This window comes from Rhinoderma darwinii, chromosome 7 (assembly GCF_050947455.1).
Source record: "Rhinoderma darwinii isolate aRhiDar2 chromosome 7, aRhiDar2.hap1, whole genome shotgun sequence".
Lineage (NCBI taxonomy): Eukaryota > Metazoa > Chordata > Amphibia > Anura > Rhinodermatidae > Rhinoderma > Rhinoderma darwinii.
Window position 1 is genome coordinate 23578816 of NC_134693.1, and position 18140 is coordinate 23596955.

General features: G+C 41.3%; 1 protein-coding gene across 3 annotated transcripts in view; it reads right to left on the reverse strand.

Moving 5' to 3' along the window:
• Window positions 1–18140, reverse strand: part of AGBL4 (AGBL carboxypeptidase 4) — a 1201113-nt gene that overhangs the window by 188514 nt on the left and 994459 nt on the right. For all 3 annotated transcript variants that reach the window (XM_075832130.1, XM_075832129.1, XM_075832131.1), the window contains exon 9: window positions 7229–7340. In XM_075832130.1, the coding sequence (XP_075688245.1) occupies window positions 7229–7340 (112 nt within the window). The remainder of the gene's footprint in view (window positions 1–7228; window positions 7341–18140) is intronic.

The following is an 18140-nucleotide window of genomic DNA, read 5'->3' on the forward strand; positions in this document are numbered from 1 at the left end:
TATATTAAATGGCATCTGACATTGGGGGTCCATGGTACAGATTTTGCACCGGGCCCAAGTTACATTTTTGCAACTACTGTATTGTAAAACCTTTGCAAAACCAGTCTAGGAAATTGTCTGTGAGCTGAAGAACTGGATAGAATTATAAAACATATTAGATCTGTCTGGGTTTTTATCCTCTAAATGTATATAAGGATGTTCTCCCTCACTGACAACAAACGGAAATCTTAAAAATAGTGAGAAATTGAATTACAAAGTTAAAGAGGACCTGTCACTAGATCATATAAGTTGAACTGGTTTTCTGACCTGAATAGCGCTGTCTCCCAGATTCCAGCAATGTTTTTCTTTTTTTTTCCTGGACCCTCCTGTTCCAGAGATATGGCCCACTGTTGTGTTGGCTTCCTCTATGCTAATTTGCTGTAGTTAGCCAACTGGCATGAGCTACCCTCAAGCTGCCTCGTGCTGATTGGTCAGCATCAGAGGCAAGGAAGCTAGCTCCACCCTGTTGGCTAACTACAGCAAATTAGCATATAGGGAGCCAACACAACAGTGGAGCATATCTCTGGAATGGGGGGTCAGGGGAAAAAAACAGCTCTGGAATGATGGAGACTTAACCAGGTCAACTTATATGACCGAGGGACAGATCCTCTTTAATTAATCGTTATACAATGATTAGAAGGTTTTCTAAGACAAAAACTTCACTGAACAGTGGGGTCCCAAATTCCGGGATCCCCGCCAATTAGACAGCGGAACTTCAACCCCTTAACTGTTTATCCAAGCACAATGGCTCATCCGTAGGTGTGTCTACGCCTGTTACTGAAGCTCCCCCTAGTGGTGGCTGCAGGCCGCAGAGTTTTATCCTGTACATACTGCTAAGGGAAGAAGGGGATTTGGATCTGTATGGGGAGATTTATCAATGTATTTATGCCAGTTGTCAGGTGCAAATGCAGTGAAAAATCTGGTCTTCAAACATCGGGACATAGTAATGAATGTGGAATGTGATTTGTTTATTAAAATAGTCTTCCACTTTTTTACTGTTGGAGAAGGTCCGACTTGACGTTTTTATCCAAGCCAGATTAATCGACAGGGCATGCACCTTAAAGGGGTTATCCGGGAAGTGAATTTTTTTTCTTAGGAGCTGCAAATTAAATAAATAAAACAAAAAAGCAATACTTACCTGTCCTTGCCCGGCGACCCAGCGCTGTTGCTCCGGCGGCAGTTCCAGTGCTTGTTTACATGCACATAGCATGTAACCGCTGCAGCCAATCAGAGGGCTCAGCGGGGCTCTCTGGTAATGAATCTTATTTATGCCATAATGCCGGAAATACAACATATGGTCGCTGAGCCCCACTGAGCCCCATGATTGGCTGCAGCGGTTACATGCTACGTGCATGTAAACAAGCACTGGGACTGCCGCAGGAGGGACAGCACTGGCGGCAAGGACAGGTAAGTATTGCTTTTTTGTTTTATTTACTTAATTTGCAGCCCCTAAGATACAATTTTCACTTTCCGGATAACCCCTGTAATCTGTTACAAGACGCACAGGGTAACGATACCGATGCACATACAGGAGCTCCCATTATAAAGTTCTGTTAAAATTACAGTGAACAACAACTTAATAAAAAAAAAATTGTGGGACAGGACCCTATGATTTCTGCGTGCGCCCCTGCAGCATTGGAAATTAGAATTGAGGCGAGGCACCTACGAAGGTGTTATCATCAGTCAGACGATGAAACGCATTTATACCAATCGAAAAATGTCTCTCACTTTCCTAAGTGACCTTTACTGTCAAATATCTGCATTACCTTCAAATGATGCATTTCCCTGCAGTGGGAGAAACTTAATGAAGACTGTGATATGACAACTTACTAAACTGCCATGTCATTAAAGGACAAACTTATATAAAAACGTATGGAAACTTATTTGCTGCAGGCTTGAAAGCCCAGCGCCATCTAAAGACTAGACTATTTTCTTGAAATGTCGACATTTGAGAGGATTATTCCACGTTTATGGACTTTTATGTTAATAGAAAGTTATGTAATGTATCCAGAATTGTGATTTCTGATAATTATATTCCTGGCTGACTAATGGAATGGATGTAATATTGATTCTAAAATGGAACTTTTGCTTCTTCTGAGGATGGGAAAGCATAGTGCAGTATCCTTCACACATAAATGCCCTGATTTCTGAACTCTTACAGGGTGCCAAAAAGTCATACGGCAATAGGGTTACTTTATGATATTTTCTACAAAATGATATTAGGGCATTGCTCATTACAGCGGAAAGACATACAGATGTGTTCTTACCTTTGCTTGAAATTGGTTAAGGACTGGAATTTCTCATGAAACAAATCCAATACAATATCGTGACATGGTAGCGCAACTCTTGACTGGCTGCAATTCACATCACAAACATTGGGTGGCCACACATAGACATAGACATCTTACACATTTGTCACCCATAGACTATTAATGTATCCGTTTCATATATATGTCATGACACACTATTGAAAAGCCCATGCCGTATACATTAAATTTATGCCTGTGCCGCTGTATGGCATACGTTACCCATAGGCTCCCGTGTTAAAAAAAAAGATGCATATATTGCACGCTAAAATCTTTTTGCGGGATCCCATTGTATGGAATAGTGTAGTCTACAGATACGCTATTCCATACTTTAAAAAAAAATAAAAATGGAGCCCTATGGACACGTTAAGTGTGTACGCCGGACGCTTTACTAATGTACACGCTAAAGATACATCACAAACCTGATGTAAACAGGGCATTACACGGGTATGGATCAGAAGTGTTGTGCCCATTGCCAATCTTTTTCTTAAAAATGTTACCCATTGACCAAAAACATGAATACCATTTATAAATGATTCTCCAATTCAATATAATTAAAATATAGATACATGAGCCCCGTTCTACACGATATACCAGGTAAGTTGGCACGCCGCGTTTGGGGTTAGAGTGCCTTTCACATCTCATCTCTTGCTACAATGGGTTCTGGTTATTAGTGGAAACTTCCATGCACTTCTACAGCTGAGAAATATGATGGATCATCCAAATCTGGTCTATAGTAAATCTTTATCATTTCCTGTCTGTTTCTCAGTGTGCAGCTGAATGAAATGTATTTGTGAGTCCCGGCACAGTCCTGCAGGAGGGAAAGGTCAGAGGCCTATACTGGGAATTACCCTGACCTTTATGAACACATCCATCACCCGAGCCCCCACATCAGCCATCATCGTTCACACTTTAAAGGTCCTCTCGCCAATAATAATGGCAAAAAATATATTTCCAGTCATGTACTTCCATCCCTGGAACGTACGGGTACTACGGGTACATCACCAGTCATCACACTGTAACAAATTTCTACTTTTTTGCCTGTGGGTCAATTGTTTTTTTGGAAAAGATCCACTATTCCAAGTTTACATTCAATAAGTTTTTCTTCTTTTGGTCGATGCAATCATTTCATTCCAACTGAATTAATTGGTTCCAAGTTATGGAATAAATAAAAGCATTTGGCTACAATATCATAGGTTGAAGCACCGGTTGTACTGCCAATAGGTGGCGCCATTAATGACATAGGACATGGACTCGGCTGTCTTCATGAGACTACTCCTTCAACTGGGATCTTTGCTGAATATCTTTAAAGTATTTGGAGTACAACCTCTTGGACTTGTTGCATGGTGATAATTTGAGCTTACCATGCGAAACACCAATAAATAGTGTTTAATTCAAGTATGGAATCCCTGATGATAAACCCGTCAGGTACGGACCGTCATGAGCCGCCGCAGTGTCCTTTCTACTCGGCGGTTATCAGCCCTGGTGGTGAGTTTCCTGGCGTTTGTTTCCGTTATCCACTGGAATTTTTTTTGTTTTTGACCCTGCTTACATCTTGATTTCACTTAATCTGATTAATCCGTGTACCGATCTCTGGTCTGAATCTGACCTTATCTCCGAATATTGAACCTGACGCTGCCCCCCTGTTTCCAACCTGTTTCATACCCACCATCTGCAGTCCAAGTGTTTATTGGGGACTATCCTGGGGACTGCAACCTAAGAATCTTACCAGCAAAGTACATACGTCATTGCTGGGGTTAAGGCTGAAGAAGGGGGGGTGTCCTTACACTCTGCCACCCAGGTTAGCCTGCGCCAACTCAATACCAGTCTCCAGGTCATTCATTGTTCCTGCTGGGTGCCAGCCTTCTACTGCACTATGCTACTCTGCTTCACCCTACCTGAGACATTCTGCTCAACTCTACATGTACTGTGCAGCTCTGCTTCACCGTCTTCAAAACATCATCCAAGTTTCGACCACGTTAGCCATGGATGGGCATTCAGTTACTCTCCTGGGCTTTTAGATTAATAGGAAGCGTTACAGTAATCTTATTAAAATTAAAAGGGTCTTTAACTTTATGTAACTAAAGGTTAATCATTGTACAATGGTAATGTTTCCAGATGTATTCTTGCGGTCAGTGAATGGAAACATTGCCTTTTCCATCCGGAGGCTGAAATCCTGTTCTAAAGATAAAGATTTAGGTTATGGAATGGCACACGGAGTGCCCCCGATAGAACGCAGTGTTTGCCTCCATACAGGCTCGTGCATTCAGCTCTGCATGTGCATGACGCCTAAAGCTAGCCATACACATAGGATAAGTATTTGCTCGGAATGCGGCGATCAATTGTATCAACATGCCAGACAAAACTGTCAGATCAAGGAAGGAATTTAAATTAAAATAGTAAAAACAACAGAGTGGGCTTGCGCAAAGTTGCAAATGATTGGTCGCATTAGACGAACAAGCCAGTCACATGAATTTTTAGCCAACAATGATCGAAAAAAAGACAACTTGACAGATTAGATTTTTTGGCAGATAACAGTCTGCCGTTATTCACAATTATTTACGTAAATTTTTCAAACAATCTTCAGCCAAAATGGTCAAAATCTGAGATTTTGGTCAACTTTAATCTCTTCTGCATTCCGCCTCATTGTGTCAAGGCTAAAATGATGAAGAATATACCCAGCACAAGTTCTCACAGCTACACGGGACAATATGGATGTATCTTGGACATCTTCATAAATGAGATTACTGGGAGACTTAATGTTTAGAAACATAGCAGCCCAGAACCATCAAATTTCCCTTAAAAAAAAAAAGTGAATATCTGGAATATCAGGTATAATTGGCAATTATCTGCTTGCAATGCAAAGAAAGAAATAAAAAACATTTTCCAAAATATACATGTTTGAAATATCTGGGGACTGAGCTTCTAAATCTGGAGAGGTATAATCCTCTCAACCAGAACAGGCTTAGCCCCGCATACATCATTTAAATCAGCCGGCAAAAGAAATATGATGTTTCAATCAATCAGTGCCTGGTTAATGATTCAAAGACCTAACTTGTCTTGAACACAAGCTCTCTGGGAATATTACAGAGAATCCATCTTCTTTCAAAAGCTTAAATAGAACTTTATTTCAAACACTCATAAAAAACTTTAGTCCGGTCTCCCACAAAGCTTAAACAGATGCCCAGAGGGCTTCGTATGTTAAATATTTCGAAGGATTTTCATTTAAGTAACAAGAAGCTCTTTTTCTAGATGTTTAAAAAAAAAAAAAAAAAGTTGCCGCATTAATATGCAGAACGGAAATGTCCAGGGTTTGGTTCCTTCCAGAATTGATGTGATTTCCATTTTTATAATAATTTCCCATTCCGCTCACTCATCTATTTTATGCTGGAGGAGTCTGCCCATATATTTTATTAGCCACTGAATATAAAGATGTAGTAAGCGTTATTGAATATACTGGAAGATCCAGTGAGAAAAATATTTCATAAGGAACTACCAACTATAAGGCCCCTAAAAAGTCATGCACGGAACAGAAATAGTGGCAATAGTTTCCATGACAGACTCCTTGATCTGTTCTGCCACATGTCACAAACAATAATGCACAGATTCAATGTCTGTCCCAGTAAACATTAATTATCCCTCCCCGTGTCCCCCCCTCCAGTGCTAGTGCATGTGAAACTAAAGCTAAATAATTGGGTTTAGGCTTCGCCACTGCTAAGTCTGCAGTGGAGACTGGGAAAGATAAGCCCTGCCCATATAGTCAAGTCCCGCCTTCTCAGTGGCTAAAAAAGAAGGGGACCAGTAGGAGACCGAGCACTTTTCTCTGCCAGATTTTTATAGGGATATGCAACAATTTTTTTTTTTACATTTTATGTTTAATGGGGTTGTCAAGTTTAGAAAACCATTAACACACCCTAGGATTTTCTGAGTTAATAGAGGGCGGTCCTCTGTTCAGACACTCATCTATCAGCCTGTGTGGAGGATAGCCACAAAGAGTGTGGCTCGCTCTGGAGGACCTGTCCTGTCCTGCATTACATTGACAATCCAATAATATAAATGGGCACTGTGTAATACTTCATTTCCCCTGCGGTGGCTCTGTAGGGAAATTGAGCACGTACTGCCATGTTTCCTGATCACTGGGGATCCTAGTAGGGAAAAATTTGTGATCTGTTTATTTCCAAGGGACCCTTTTAACAATAAGGGTCTGTCAAATGCAGAGCATCCCTTTGATGTCTCTTTAAAGCAATTTAAAGGGGTTGTCTGAGACTAGAAAAAAAAACTAAATAACTGTGCTTTTTTCCTTACAGAAACAGGATGACACCAGTGCATGGGCTGGGTCTGAAATTTCAGCTCAAACCAATTTACTTGAATAGCACTGAGCTGCAATACCAGTCACAGCCAATGGGCAACAGTGGCGCTATTTTTTGAAAATAATGTTTATGTGAATGTATATACCATGTGTTGAAATTGTAAGGACAACATTAATTTTAATTAATGGCATTGTGCACTATTGGCACTTGGGGAGTTTTATATAAAAACATTGTACAGACTAGCCGTAGATAGGGGAGGCTGGCAGGGCCACAACTCAACAAGCCTTGCCCAAGGTATTTAGATACAGGGTTAGGGCAACTAACAATCTTAGTCCAGCTACAGCTATGGTGCATATACATAGATCTATGATATCAGCTCCAGCTTTCATAATTATCTCCCTTGCTTCACACTAGATTAATCCTGCCTCCTTCATTTTACTTCCATAGTAGCCGCAATGCTGAATATATATATATACTGTATGTGTATCAGCTTTTTGATTACAGCACCTTCTAGGATCATATTTATATGAAAGCGCCATGTATGTAATCCATAAAAGTTATTGCAGAACTTACAGGACTGTTGTGCATCTCTAGGATCAGTTGCTTCACTCCATACAGGGTCGGGTGTGCCCAAGGGGACGGGTCCTGCCAGTGTCTGTTTAGGTCAAACCCCATCAGCGAACACCTGTAATAAGACATGCCCACGTATCAGTTGTACAGTGAAATGTTGCAGTGCAAATATATGGTAGAGTCGACGGAAATACTGACATTTTGTCTTTGATTAGTTTAATTTGCTTAGTGAAGTTGCTCTCCAGCACAGAGTATAACATCCTGCCTCTCCGTGGAACTACTGTCCCGCACTGAAAACATGATTACAGTACGGGACAATAGTTCCACGGAGAGACAGGGACTCCTAGCGTCGTACATAACTATGATGCTAGGAGCCCGGCTCCCTGCAGTGTGTTCGGTCCGGGACTTGCGGCCGAAATACGTTCTGTCCATAACGGACCGAACATGCTCGTGTGAATCCAGCCTAACGGAACCGTGCGGCTGTTCCATCAAAAATAGGACAGGTCCTACTCCTGTCCGTTTTTGATGGAGCAGTCTCTGCATTTTCATTGATTTGGTCCATGAAACAACGGAATGCACACGGAAGCCATCCGTATGCGATCCGTGTTTCACGGAACTATCATTAGCGGCCATACAATGACCAACGGAAGTGTGCGTGCAGCTTTATTTTGATATTATTATTATCTTTGTTATTATTAAGATTGTTATTATGCATGCTTATTTTCTTCTTCTTATTATTATTATTATTATTATTAGTAGCATTTTGCACACATTTTATTATTATTAGTAGTAGTAGTTTCAATATTAGCAGTAGTAGTATTTTGCAAGCTTATTTTACTATTATTATTTATTATTATTATCATTATTATTATTATTATTATTATGTTATATTATTGTTATTATTAGCACTATTTATGTTGTTATTATTATTATTCTCGCTCCAGCCATAATCCTAATAATAACATTTTCTAATCCAGCAGGAACAGGAATATTAGTTTTGATTTAACTTTCTAATATCCGACAGAACAAACTCTGCCCCGTTTTAATATTTAAGTAAACCACGGAGCTTTTTATAAATAGGCTCAATAATCTCTTTCATCTATCAAGCAAAATACGGCTGAGACTTTTTCATGGATTTCTTTTTTCATTATTTTTCATCTCGTACTCACCATGAAAGCCGTACATTCGGAGTGTCACTTGACACATTGCTGTAATATATCTAGTGATATTTTTTCATTTGCCAGTTAAGTGGTGTCTTGGAGCTGGAAGACCATGGTTCATGGCTACCATAAAGTGTGTTCTACGGAGCATCGCCTGTGTTTGTGGAGATTCATACCCCATCTTTTATTTTTATAGTAAACATTTTGTCTGATCAGATGCTGTCACCGCGTAGAGCAGCTTGGCCCAGTGGAAATAAACAGGAGAAGACCTTTGGATGAATGCGATGCTCTTATTTATGTTTATGGCCATATAAATCTATAATTACTGGGTCCTGCCGCTATATATTGTAACTGCTATTTAATGACAATGAAGTTTTGTTGCCATAGAAATGAGAGCGGAGAAGTTACCTATCATTTTTCATTTCTAGACCTCACACACACTGAATTATAGCATTACCATAGTAATTGGCAATTAGTCACCATGAAATAAGCAAAAATATATAAAAAATGCATCACATTTTCTCATAGGAAATGTAAATTACCGTCACACGCTGGCCATTCTCTCGGTGGTCAAACAAAGGATAAAAAGTTGAACAAAGAGAATGAATTAACCCTTTACAAACCAGCCGGCCATGGACAAGGTATTATTTTAATAGGACCAAAAAATGCTTGATCAATAGTGATGACCCCATAGACTGTAGATATTGGCAGGGTAGCTAGGCTTTCCTTCTCCCGTGGAAAAGGTTCAGTTTGGTGCCCTAGTCCTATATCTAAATACCCTGTGCAAAGCAGAGTAGTGTGTAGGTAGCACCCCTTAGCCAGCACTCCCCTAGCTATGGGTGGACTGACTGTTCGGGCAAATGGGCAATGTCTGAAAGCCCAGTGCGTTAGGTCGCCCACAACTATAAATGCTTATAGGGCTCTGAACTATGTCTTGTAACCCTAAGCTCCCAACATAGAGTTCGAATTTTTAATAAGAAAAAAAAGGGGCAAAATGAGAAGAAAGGGGTCCAAGACTCTCAGTGCCCTGGAGCCCAGATTATTTTCAGTCTGCCTTTGGATATAGAGTTGCGGATGTAGCAGAGCTGTAATTGTCATGGATCTGTTTCTTGTGTGTCTTGTGAAAATTGAGTAAAGATACTGCAATAGATTTACCTCAGGTCTATAGAAAGAACACAAATAATATATAATGATCATCAAACTGTGTCGTGCCATATTACAAACTCAGCTCTGCTGCAATGACACACTCAGCTCTGCTAGAATTGTATGCCAAGGTTATTGTAAAGTGATATGGTGAGATATAATGTGGAACCTGTGCTGAAGGGTATGCATTCTCAAGGAAAGAGTTAAAATAAAAAAGAGAGGAAAGAGTTTTAATGGCATATTTTTATTTTAGTTTTGGGCTGAAAGCAAACATTAAAACATAACATTTTGGCTGCCTTCAGCTACCACTAGAGGGAGCTTTTGAGCTTACTGCATACTAATATATATACAGTGTACTCAATAATATCACAGTATGAGTAAGTTCCAAGGCTCCCTCTAGTGGTGGCTGCAGGCAGATATAATGTTTAGAAGCTATGTCTATGCAGGAGATTTGGAGCTTTGTATCAGAAAAATGAAGATCAGCATGCTATAGATGTATTTTAAGAAATTAAGCAATTTTGGACCTAAAGATGACATAATGTTAAAAGGTGGTGGTTCACTTTAAAGAGCGACTCAATGTATTCCTATGGATCTGTCTTGCAACAGTTGCGCCATTTAAGTCTAGCCCAGGCCTTATTCTCACTTATGCCACATTCCATGTATGCCAATATATATTGAATAATGAAAATATATTTTAGTATAGATCCCACAAGCCCACATTCTCACGTACAGGAGAAATTTGAAGCTCCTGGACCCTAATGCAAAGTCTATAATTGTGTCCCCCACCTGCCATATGCCATTTATAAAACTGGTGCCGACTTATATGGTATATATAGGGACTTTGGGCAGCACCAGGGCATGGGTGCGACTTCTGTACCCCCTATAGCTACTCCCCTGGTCTTCACAAAGTTTTTCGTTCATTGGTTTCTACTAAAATTCTCCCATACCTCTTAGCGGCTCTTGGGCTTGGTGTGACGGACAGCTTTCCAATTCATACATCTCTGCCAAGCAGATCAGACGTGGACATTTAAGCATTACTTATTCATTTGCTATATGCTCTCCTTCCAGCTTCTCCTTAACCTTGTCTCATTGTTTTTGTCTACTGTCTCTCTTACAAATGAAAGGCTTCGCTGGCAGGCTGCTGAGGCTCACAATAAGGGCGATGGATTGATTTTATTTCATGTACATCTGGGAACCATACCACCGAGCTCAGTGCTGTGCAGAGGGGAGCACATGCTAAAATGACACGGCTTTGCTTTGAACATTTTATTAGAAACCTTTTCTCTGGCATATAGATATTTTATTTTTAATATTCAGTAAAAGCAATTGCTCTTTCAATGGGATATACATGCAGGCATTGTAGACATGCGGACTTAAAGGGGTATTACGATTTCAACAAATGAAGTGTAATCATTGTATAATAAAAAGTTATCCAATTTTCCAATATACTTTCTGTATCAATTCCTCACAGTTTTCAAGATCTCTGCTTGCTGTCATTCAATAGGAACCTTGATTGTTTTCTTCCTGGTGATAAAAATATGTCCTTGGTCATGTGATGATCCTGTACAGAGGTTATCAAATAAGGCTGTGGTCAATTTGCGTTGTTTTTTTTGCTGCAATGTTTACAGGATTTTGGCAAAACCACGCCATTTTGCAAACAAAATGCAGATTGACCCCAACGTGTGAACGCAGCCCTATCAGGGCTGTGTCTTGTAATGAGCTGTGCAATTGTCCAAGGCAGATTTTTATCCACTAGTAAACAATGAAATAAACAATAAAGGTTCCAATTCAAAGGCAGGAAGCAGAGATCTTGATAACTGTGAGGAATTGAAACAGGGCGCATAAGAGAAAATTGTTGAACTTTATATTATACAATCAATAAGTCTATTTTTTCTGAAACCGCAATACCCCTTTTAGAAATAAAGAGTCTTTGGAGCACTATGGTGTGAAGTGGTTTAAATCATCCGGACCAGCTTTGTTTAGTATCAGTGGGCACATGTATGTAGCCCATAAAACTAAGGAGGGGCAGGACTATAAATTGTAAAAATGCTTCTATATTAAATGTTTAAGGACACATCATGTGATGTAAAACACCACAGAAAACATTTCCAACTTTTTGCAATTTTTGGTGCTGGCTCTCCGTGATTTAATGGATTTTGGATATGGTGGTTGAGGCAATCATGATTGTAGAGGAAGCCATATCTATCTTCTCCAATGTCCAAGTAAGACCATGAAAAATAATATTTTATTAAAATATTACATTAAAAAAAGAAGTGCAGAACTGCAGCTGCCAAATAACCCCTCTGGATCTTTATGCACTTATGGAGATTGTGCATTGTCAATCACTGTACAGAGAAGAGACAATTCATCTGGCTGAGTAAAGGTTTTGTGTAATATGGGTCAATAAAATTGCACCCACAAACTACTATGGGCCCCTATTGGGTTTTCTATATAAATCTGTGAGAACATAATTTCGGTACCATATTGCAGAGGTAATCTTTCTTTGAAGCCCTACTGGGTGCACCATATAGTGGCACACGGAGTGCCCACATCTCCGTAATGCAGAACCACAGGGTCTCTGTTTGCTGCCATTCAGGGTCTGGGGCTGATAGCTTTGCCATGTGCATGGGCCGGAAGGTTTGTGATACATATTGATATGTGCTATTGTGACTTGCGTTTAAGGAAAAGGGAGGCCTGGGCTTTTTTTTTTAACGGGGCAATTTGAGATGGGAGCAGAAAAAAATATAAGATTTATTTAAAAAAATATGAATTGTGGAATGAAAAGCTGGACTGTAGAAGTAGCAGCCGTACATCATATAGTCTGAAACCGACTCACAATAACATTTCTGAGAGTTATTTGAGGCACACAAAAAAAAATCAGCTGTCTGCTCTGCTGCTGTGACCCCGAGGAAGTTGTGCACCATGTACTATAATGACCTTGAACGTCCTTTAGAGAAAGAACACTCTCTTTGGTGCCTTGAGTCCGTTGTCTTGGATGAACATATAAAGGCCATTATGTATGAGTTTCTGAAGTGGCTTTTAAGCCTTACAAACTTTTCCATCAGTAATCAGTGACCATATAACTTTTTAGCAATCTCAGATGTGAGGTCAAAGGGCGCAGCGGAGAAGCTCAGTAATCATCTCGCTTCTCTAACGACGTGTCAAGCCTCGGTACCATCCACCTCTCAGGTGTGCCTACACATCCAGCACTTTGCTAGAGGTTTATGTATTTTACCTTTGGGTAAAATTATTTATGTTTTTCTATTCAGCTTGTACACTGAGCTATCTACCGGTCTATGACCTTATCACAAGCAACAGAGTTTTAATGCTAAGGCCCCTGGGTATTCACTGCGCAAAAACACTAACGGAATGTCAAAGCAGGTAGTTCTTCTACTTTTATGTTGTGTTAAATGTCCTTTTTTTTTTTTTCATGCCAGTTTTGTTCCTTACTTCTTTTTTTTTTTTTTTTTTTTGTAAATAGGTAATACATTTTAAAGGGGTTTTTCAGCCAATAAAAATTGATGACCTACCCTCAGGATATGTCATCAATAGCTAATGGGTCGGGGTCCAACTCCCAGTACCCCCTGCTGTTCAGCTGTTTTGAGGGGGGCCATAGCTGGCCTCAGCGACGCACAGCAGCAAAATACTTTGAGCTAATCCCTCCCCCGCCCGCATAATTGTCGTTTTTTTGGATGTTGCAGGGACTTATTTTTCTAATGGAGCTAAGTACCGGCATCTAACTACGGTTGATGACATACGTCAGACGAAATAGGGCTAAGTACGGTAGTGGGGGGTCCCAAACAAAAGTCTCGGCTAAAAGTGGGTCCTAGCCTCAGAAAGTTTGGGAACCACTGCTGTAAATGATGTAGGTGTAGATAGTACTGCCTCCCTGTCTCTTTCTGTTTATGATGGAGCTACAGTTAGTACTGTCTCTGGAAATTATGTAGCCATTGATAGTTCGGCCATCTTTGAATGATGTAGGTACAGATAGTACTGCCTCCCTATGTTTCACTGTAAACGATATAGGTACAGATACGTAGCATTGCCTTCTTGTATTTTCCTGGAAATTATGTACGGATGTAGCCAAGTTTATCTTGACTCTCATAACATGCTGCAGTTTCTTGACACGGTGTATTTAATGCGTTAAAAGTCAAGCTAAAGATGGCTACATCTGTAGGCACAGATAATACTGCTTCCTTGTTTCTTCTTGGAAATGATGTAGGTACAGATAGTACTGCCCCGCTGTAAATAATATAGGTACAAATTGTACTGCCTCCTTTTATTTCCCTAGAAATGATGTGGGTCCAGAAAGTACTGTATCCCTGTTTCTCCCTATCAAGAAGATAAGCACAGATAGTACTGCCTCCCTGAAGAATAAGTAGTTGAATGAAAACAGTAGATTGTGTATATACATTTTGTTTCTGTGGTAATGTGTCTGGAAAATACAGTGGATTGCTCTAATATTTCCTAATAAACTGATGTTACGAATCAGCGCACAATTCCGACCTCATTGGATCGGTACACTCCGAATCGACCTCTTTACAACAGTTATGTAAATTATCCTCCACCAAATCATTCATTTACTCCCCAAAAATATGTCTACTGCATTTTAACCACCCATGGGCCGGTGTGACTGTGTACATTTGATATTCCTGGGAAGAGCATATTGATATTTATGACCTGTTTGTGATTTGCTCCATCTCATTATAATTAAATCACATCATGTTTAATTTTGATAATCTTACAAACTAAAGCAGATGTGACACTTAACGCCAATAAACATTTCCAAACTTCTTCTTGAATTTGTAATGTATGACCTTTTAGAAGACATTCCTTTAAATAGTTTTCTTAATCCACAGTCCTGATATTATTAGAGATAGCCGGGGCATCATTAACTACAGCGTGCGCCGCTACACAGTAATTGTCTCTATATTTAAATATGAGAAAGAACAGCTGTATATGGATTATGATGTCATCTACAGCGAAGAGTGAGAATAAAAGAAAAGTATTAGTGCTTTCTATGTACAGTACTGTCATTATATCTGTTTCTGAACAGCAATACGGCCATCATTACAGGGGGTTCCGACTTTCAAATTTCCTATTGGGAAAGTTTGAGTTCACAGTTAGTGTTAGGGTCAGTTCACACGTTGCGAAAATACGGTAGCAGCAAAGTAGATGAGATAAAACAAATCTCATGCACACGCTGCGTAAATACTGAGCGGAAAAAATACTCTGAAATTGACATGCGGTGCCGAATTTTATTCCGCAGCATGTCAATTGTATTTGCGTAAACGCTGATTATTTGTTGTGGGTTTTCCCCATTGAATTCAATGGAGAGGTAAGACCCGCAACAAATAGCAGTTGTTGCGTTTTTTTGCGGCGGATTCGCAGCGATTCCACCGCAAAAAAACGCAACTCAGAAAAAAAATGATCTCCTACTTACCCAGCGCGGTCACCTGGGATGATGCTTCATCCCATGTGACCACCGCAGCAGCCAATCACAGGCTGCAGTAATCTCCTGGGATGAAACATCATCCCAGGAGGCCAGGCCGCAAGCAGGCCGGCTAAACACTGTAGTTTTCCGGAATGGAAATTCCAGGCGAAAAACTGCATCCGAAATTACCTGCGGCGCACATGGCTGTTTGCTGTGTGCTTTTACGCAGCGTATCCGCCCAATGTGAACTCAGCCATACTGTATAACGCCTCATGCACACGACCGTAAAGGTTTTTGCTGTCCACAAACACGAATTCGCAAATACGGATGCACAACCGTAGCCGTCTGCAATTGCGGAAGCTCCCATAGACTTCAATGGGCAGGTAAGTGCCGCAAATTTGGACAATAATAGGACATATCCTATATTGTGCGGATCATTTCTACGGCCCGGACACACATCCGTAAATATATGGAAAGGTGTCCGTGGCCAATAGAAATGAATGGGTCCGCAATTTTGTCCGTAATTACCTGATCAATAATTACGGATGAAAACTACGCTCGTGTGCATGGGGCCTAACCAGGCACATTTGCCATACAAGGGTCTAGGGCAGTGGTTCCCAACCGGGGTGCCACAGCACCCTGGGGTGATGTGAGAGCGCTCCAGGGGTACTGCGACACTCCTCTGAACCCCTGTGGCCGTGATTTTTCTCCTCCTCCAAAGCGCGAAGTGCTTGTGAGCAGGAGGAGATTTTTTTGCAGCCAACTTGTAGATGGCAGCCCCAACCTCTGTAGATGGCACCCCCATCCCCCTTCCCATACATAGTGCCACCGTAGCACCCTGAAGGAACAGAAGCCCCCGGTGGCCGGGGATTCCGCTCCTGTACGGAGCGCTTGAGGGGCTGTGTGGCACTACCTACAAAGGGCTGGTGTGGTACTACCTATAATGGAATGGTGGGGTACTACCTATAATGGGGTGGTGTGGCACTACCTACAAGGGGGTGTGTGGTACTACCTACAAGGGGACTGTGTGGCACTACCTTTAAAGGGGCTTTGTGGCACTACCTGCAAGGGGCTTTGTGGCACTATCTACAGGGGGCTGTGTCGCACTACCTACAAGGGGGCTATGTGGCACTACCTACAAGGGGGTGAGTGCCACGCACCCTCTTGTAGGTAGTATCACACACCCATTGTAGGTAGTGTCACACACCCCCTTGTAGGTAATGCCACACAGCCCCCTTGTAGATAGCATCTCCCATCCCCCCTTCCTATACGTAGCACCACTGTAGCTCCATGAAGGAGCAGAATCTTGCACTACCTACAAGGTGGCTGTGTAGGACTACCTACAAGGGGGCAGTGTGGCACTATCTAAAGGGGGCATCTGTGAGATGGTCATTTTAGTGAGAGTGGCAGGCTGATGGTCATTTTACTGTTAGTGGGGGGGCTGATGGTCATTTTACTGTTAGTGGGGGGGGGGCTGATGGTCATTTTACTGTGAGTGGGGGATGATGGTCTTCAAGTAGTTTCCACCTCTGACCTTCAATTGAAATTAACAGGAGGCAAAAAAAACCTGCGGCGCCCGTTTGGTGCTTTTTTTTGCCTGCGTCTTTTGCATTACCTTCAATACCTTAAAAAAAACGCAGGCAAAAAAAAAAAAAGTCAAACAATGCTCTGAATTCAAAATATGCCTCAAAATTCCTGAAGAAATTTCGAGGCAGATTTTTTCTGCCTTACAAATACGCTGTGTGAACATACCCTAAGGGCGGATTCACACGAACGTGAATTGCGTTCGTGCAGGCCGCGTGGTTTTCACGCGGCTCGCATGGACCAATAGAAGTATATGGGGCAGTACAGACAGTCCGTGCTTTTTGCACAGCGTTTGTCCGCTGCGTAAAAAGCGCGACATGTTCAATATCTTCCGTGCGAACTGGCTGTTTCGCGCAACAGCTGTCAAAAGGATGAATGTAAACAGAAAAGCACCACGTACTTTTCTGTTTACAAACATCCAAATGGCGTGTCATAATGATGGCGGCTGCGCGAAAAGCACGCAGCCGCGCATCATACGCTGATGACACACGGAGCTGTCAAGTGGCTTTTGCGCAGGCAACACGCCGCGTGTTTTGCGTGTGCAAAAACGCCACGTTCATCTGAATCAGCCCTAAGAGTGTAGTGCTTGTTTTTCTTTTCAACAAGTTTTATTGAGTTTTTACAACAAAGTAAGGAAATATATTGCATAAACACAAGAAAAAAAGGGGGGAGATACACAATATATAATATATCGCAACTGATACAGCAATGCACTAGTCAGTATGTCAAACAGTCAGGGCGGTAATGATAAGAGCATGTAAAAAGAGGAAACAAAATTGAGGAGTAGAAAGAGGGAATGGAGAGAGGGGAACAAAAAGACAGGGAAAGGTAAAGGTGTGGTCGGCCAGAGATCTAGGGAAAAAATTATTAGCAAATTGTCAAATTGTCAAAAGGCGGTGATCATGGCACCAGGTAGGTGAGAGTAGGCGTAATTGATCCAGGGCAGCCAAAGCAACTCGAATCTGGCAATCCTATCCAATAAAATACTTGTGAGTTTTTCGTTTACAAATATTTGGTCCATTCTGGTTTTGACACTTGCAAAAATTACAGACTGCTTTTTCCAGGAGTGGGCAATAGTCATTTTGGCAGCCAATAGGATGTAAGAGAACAATTGAAATTGTGCATGCGTTAGTTCAGAGGGTTTGAGGTGGAGGAGAGCTAACTTAGGGTCTTTATGTAAAATTATACCAAACAGACTCTGAGCGAGACCAAAGACTCTGCTCCAGAATCTAACTAGTTTAGGACAGGACCACCATATGTGGAGCATGTCACCAGGCGCGGGGCATCCCCTAAAGCATGAAGCAGGGTAAGAGGGAAATGCATGTGCAATTTGGCTGGGGACCAAGTACCACCGCATCATGACTTTATATGCGGATTCTAAGATATTCGTATTAATAGAGCAATGTGAAACTGTGCTCCAGATACTACGCCACTCAGACCGTTCCAGCGTCATCCCCAAGTCCCGGTGCCATCGGTCCACATATGTATGAGGGGTAGGAGATGGATTGTTGAGGAGCCATTTGTATAAGAGGGATATAATCCCTCTCGAGGTTGGGCAGACGCTGCAGATTCTCTCGAACTGTGAGCAAGAGTC